The sequence below is a fragment of the Alligator sinensis genome, unplaced genomic scaffold (genome assembly GCF_000455745.1).
Source record: "Alligator sinensis unplaced genomic scaffold, ASM45574v1 scaffold1302_1, whole genome shotgun sequence".
NCBI classification, from domain to species: domain Eukaryota; kingdom Metazoa; phylum Chordata; order Crocodylia; family Alligatoridae; genus Alligator; species Alligator sinensis.
Window position 1 is genome coordinate 399,499 of NW_005842612.1, and position 4,879 is coordinate 404,377.

Sequence of the window (4,879 nt, forward strand, 5' to 3'; positions counted from 1 at the left end):
AGGAGGGGTCCTGGGACCAGGCTGGGGGGCAGGGGGTTGAAGGGAGCTGGGCCACAGGGCTGAGGCCGCGTGCCAGGAAGGGGTGCTGGTACCGGGGGGCTCCGGCTCATGTCCCCCCCGCCCCGCCCCGCAGTCGGTGTTCAGGAACTTCGACGTGGACGGCGACGGGCGCATCTCGCAGGCCGAGTTCAGCATCATCCGCAGCAATTTCCCGCATCTCTGCCAGTTCGGGGACGTGGATGAGAACCAGTGAGTGCCCGCGGGACCCAGGCGTCCGCCCCCTCCTCCCGGGGAACCCAGGTGCTCGGGCACCCCCACCCTCGCCCCCCAGCTCCCACTCCCCTCCCGGCGCTGGAGAGACCCCAGGCGTCTGGGCTGTCTGCGCCCCCGTGCTGGAGGGGACCCAGATGCCCGGCTCTGCCCGCAGGGACGGCTGGATCACCCGGGACGAGATGGTCTCCTACTTCCTCAAGTTCAGCGCGGACGTGGACGGCAGGATGGGCTTCGTGCACACCTTCGCCGAGAGCAGCTTCCTGCGGCCCGTCGCCTGCCGCCACTGCAAGAGCCTGGTGAGGCCCAGCCCCCACGGCCCCCCCGAGCTGGGGGGACCCCGGCCTCTGGGACTCAGAGACCCTTAGAAGGCAGACGGGGGGGTCGGTCTCCTTTCCTCCTGGGGGTGGATGAGGGCCCCGGGGGCTGGCAGGGAAGGGGTTAAGACAGCCCTCCTGCCCCCGCTCACCCCCTTCTCTCTCCCCCAGATTTTGGGGATCTACAAGCAGGGGCTGAAGTGCCGGGGTAAGTGTGGGGCCAGGGGGGACCCCCGGAGCCGGCCGCAGCCCCCTGCTCCCCTCAGCTCTCCCACCCCAGAGCCAGCTGCAGCTGGCCCAGCGCCCGGGGCTCTTTGCGGGAAGCTGGGGGGTGGGGGGGATCCTGTGGGGTCCCCCCAGCCCTGCTGACCCGCCCACCGGTCACCCCAGCCTGCGGCGTGAGCTGCCACCGGCAGTGCCGGGACCGGCTGCACGTCGAGTGCCGCAAACGGGCCAAGAGCTTCAACCTGGACGGGCCGAGCCCCCCGCCCCTGCGCTCCTTCAGCTTCTCCCTGCCCCGGCCCAACCGGCACCCCCCAGGTACGGACCCCAGCGCCCGGGCCCCCAGCCCTCCTCCCCTCCCAGCGCCGGAGAGAACCGGGGCCCCCAGCCCTCCTCACCGCCCCTGGTACCGGAAGCCAGTTGCAAGCCCCAGATAAGCTCCCAGCTCCAAGCACTTTCCTGTTTTGCTGCTTCCAGCAGCTGGGGGGTGGGCGGTGGGCCCCCCAGTCCTTGTCCTCCCCGGGCAGGCTTCCTGCAGGCACCCCTCCCCCAGAGCAGGCTGCCCTGTTCTACTCTGCTGCTGACATGCCCTGCCCCAGAGCCAGCTGCATCACAGCCCCAGGGCCCAAGGCCCCACCCCAGAGTCAGCCGCATCTGTTCTACTCAGCCGCCAACATCCCCCTCCCCAGAGCCAGCCATGCCCCAGTGCTCGGCTTTGTACCCCCAGTCCCTGCCCCACCCCAGAGTTGACTGCATCTGTCCTACTCAGCTGCTGGCACAGCCCACCCCAGCCGCAGCACAGACCTGGATCCCCAGCGCCGATGCCCCCAGAGCTGACGGCCTCTGTTCTGCTTGGCGGCTGACACATCCCACCCCAGAGCCAGCCACATTTCATCCCCAGGGCCCAAGGTCTCTGCCCAGTGGCAAGCCATATCTCTGTTATACTCAGGCACCAACAACCCCCACCCCAGAGCTGGCCGCACCCCAGTGCATGGCTTCCTACCAGCAGCCCCCGCCCCACCCCAGAGCTGGCTGCATTGTAGCAGGGGGCAGGTGCCAGCGCTGGTCTGTGTCTCCACAGAGATCCCGGAGGTGGAGGTCCAGGCTTTGGAGGACGGCGTCTTCGATGTGCACCTCTGACCCAGAGACGCAGGTTCGGGGGCCCAGATGCCTGGGTCCTCCAGGAGGGGAGCGGGGGCTGGGGGTGAGAGCAGGCCAGGAGCCCGGACACCTGGGTCCTCCCCAGCACTGGGGGGGGTGCCCTGACCCTGTTCTCTCTCCCGTCTAGGTCTTCTTCACCCCCAGCTCAGACCCTCATCTTCCTCCTCCTCCTCCCCCCACACTGGAGACCCCCCTCAACAAAGCCCTGGTGACAACAGAGACCCCCTGGGGGGCACCCGCATGGAGGAGCAGCCCCCATCCTGGGTGGGGAAGGGCTGGGAGCCTGGACACCTGGGTCCCTCCCGGCATTGGGAGCGAGGACTCCTGGGTTCCTTCAGGGGAGCGGGGGAGTCTGATGTGACCTCCCCCCTTGGCATCTGGGGGGGCGCCTGCCACTGTACAGGTCCTGCTGTGAATAGTCTCAGAGTCCCAGTAAAGTGCCCGCGGGCCCCAGTGTTCGGCTGTCCTTGTGTGTCCGTCTGTCCGAGCAAGCACAGAGCCCCCAAGCCCCCCGCCAAGGGGGCCGGGGGTGGGAGCAGAGGGTGCTGGGAGCCCGGACGCCTGGGTTCTCTCTGGTGCACGGAGAGAAATAACCCAGTGGGGCTGGACTGGGATATGGGGAATCTTGCTGGGATGCAGCCAGTTCTGGGGTTGCGGGTTTCGGCAGCTAATGGAACAGAGGTCTGGCTGCCTCTGGGGTGGGACCTTGGGCCCTGGGGCTGAAATGCAGCTGGCTCTAGGGTGGGACATGTCAGCAGCTGAGTAGAACAGAGGCAGCTGGTTCAGGGGGCATTGGGGCCAGGGGGCCAGGTCTGAGCTGGGGCTGTGGTGCGCTATGGTGGCAGCCAAGTAGAACTGGTGCAGCTGGCTCTGGGGTGGGGCAGGGGCTGGGGTACAAAGCCGGGTGCTGGGGTGCGGCTGGCTCTGGGGTGGGGGGTGTTGGCGGCTGAGTGTAACAGAGGTGCGGCTGCCTCTGGGGTGGGCAGGGGAGACACGGGGCTGCAATGCAGCTGGCTCTGGGGCCAAGTGGAACAGATACAGCCAGCTCTGGGGCTGGGATATGGGACCCCTCACTGGGATGTGCCCAGCTCTGGGGTGGACCACAGGATGGAGCCATGCCCCTTGGCCTTGCCCCTGGCCTTCCATCCCAGCCCCCAGGCGATGTCCTCAGAGCCCCAGCAGGGGGCACTGGGGGCCGGGGCAGGAGCTGGGTGCCTGTTCCACTTGGTTGCTGCCCCCAGAGCCAGTCGCAACCTCTGGCTGGTGGCTCGGCCGGGGCAGATGAGGTCCGGCGCCGTGTACGACCCATCTATACCAGGGCTCGGGGCTGGAGCAGAGCCGGCAGGACCCCCGTGCCAGGCAGCTTGGGTTACTGTCTAACTAGGGCTGGTGGGACCTAGCACCAGGCTTGGGGGGCTCCACCTGAGACCCTGGGCAGGGCCCCAGAGGCAGCTGCAGCCTGGGGGGATGGGTGTGGGGCTGGCCTGGGGCCCAGGCCCAACACTCCATGGGAATTAGCAGCAGCAGTAACGAGCCCCCTCCCCGCCACAGGCCTGTCCCCCCTTGCGGGGGAGCGGGTGTGGATCAGGTGCTGCCACCCCAGGGTGCGCCCATGCGGGAGGGTCTGGGCCCCCCACCCCAGAGCTGGCCACGGTCCAGGCACTGAACCCAGGCGTCCGGGCCCTGCTCCCACCCTGTCTCCCCCCCGCCGAGAGAGCCCAGGTGTCCGGCCCCATCCCTGCAGCCTGCCGGTGAAGCTGGTTCCTCTTTCCTTGTTCCCTGGTTTCATAGTTTCTAGGGTCAGAAGGGACCTGAGCAGATCATCAAGTCCGACCCCCTGCCCTGGGCAGGAAAGGATCCTGGGGTCAAACAACCCCGCCAAGGTGTCTATCCAGCCTCCTTTTAAAGACCCCCAGGGTAGGAGCCAGCACCACTTCCCTTGGAAGTTGGTTCCAGATCCTAGCCGCCCTGACAGTGAAGTAGCGCCTCCTGATGTCTAGTCTGAATCTACTCTCCCTCAATTTATGGCCGTTATTCCTTGTTACTCCCGGTAGTGCTCGGGGGAACAGGGACTCTCCCATTGCCTGCTGGTCCCCCTTGGCCAGTTTGTAGATGGCCACCAGATCCCCTCTCTGCCTTCTCTTGTGGAGGCTGAACAGGTTCAGGTCCCGTAGCCTCTCCTCGTAGGGCCTGCCCTGCTGCCCCCTGACCGTGCGGGTGGCCTCCTCTGGACCCTCTCCGTGTTGTCCACATCCCTCCTGAAGTGCGGTGCCCAGACCTGGACGCAGTACTCCAGCTGTGGCCTGACCAGTGTCACATAGAGGGGGAGGATCACCTCCTTGGCCCTGCTCATGATGCACCTGTAGATGCACGACAAGGTGTGTTGGCCTTCCTGACCGCGTCCCCACACTGTCGGCTCATGTCCATCCTGGAGTCTAAAATGACTCCAAGATCCTTTTCTGCCTCTGCACTGATGAGAAGGGAGTTCCCCAGCATGTAGGTGTGCCGCTGGTTCCTCCTCCCCGGTGCAGCACCTTGCACTTGTCAGTGTTGAATCACATCCTGTTCTCATCCGCCCACCCCTGTGACCTGTCTAGGTCCGATTGCAGCCTATCCCTCCCTTCTAGCGTGCCCACCTCCCCCCACATCTTAGTGTCGTCTGTGAATTTGAGCAAGGTGTTTTTTACCCCCTTGTCCAAGTCCCTAATGAAGATGTTGAACAGTGCGGGCCCGAGGCCCGAGCCCTGGGGACCCCACTGCCCACATCCCGCCAGGTCGAATAAGACCCGTCCAGCACCACTCTGGGTGCGGCCCTCCAGCCCGTTAGCGACCCATCTGACTGTGTAGGTGTTGACGCCACAGTCCCCTAGTTTTTTAATGAGAATGGGGTGAGAGAGAGTGTCGAAGGC

The 4,879-nt window shown here is 66.1% G+C and overlaps 1 protein-coding gene across 1 annotated transcript in view; it reads left to right on the forward strand.

Annotated features, from left to right (window-relative positions):
- The window catches only part of RASGRP2 (RAS guanyl releasing protein 2), an 8,869-nt gene extending 6,443 nt beyond the window's left edge, over positions 1-2,426 (forward strand). The window contains exons 9-14 of the mRNA XM_025214932.1: positions 134-249; positions 428-569; positions 759-795; positions 978-1,127; positions 1,891-1,962; positions 2,098-2,426. Of these exons, the coding sequence (XP_025070717.1) occupies positions 134-249; positions 428-569; positions 759-795; positions 978-1,127; positions 1,891-1,949 (504 nt within the window). The 3' untranslated portion in view covers positions 1,950-1,962; positions 2,098-2,426. The remainder of the gene's footprint in view (positions 1-133; positions 250-427; positions 570-758; positions 796-977; positions 1,128-1,890; positions 1,963-2,097) is intronic.
- The last annotated feature ends 2,453 nt before the right edge of the window (positions 2,427-4,879 follow it).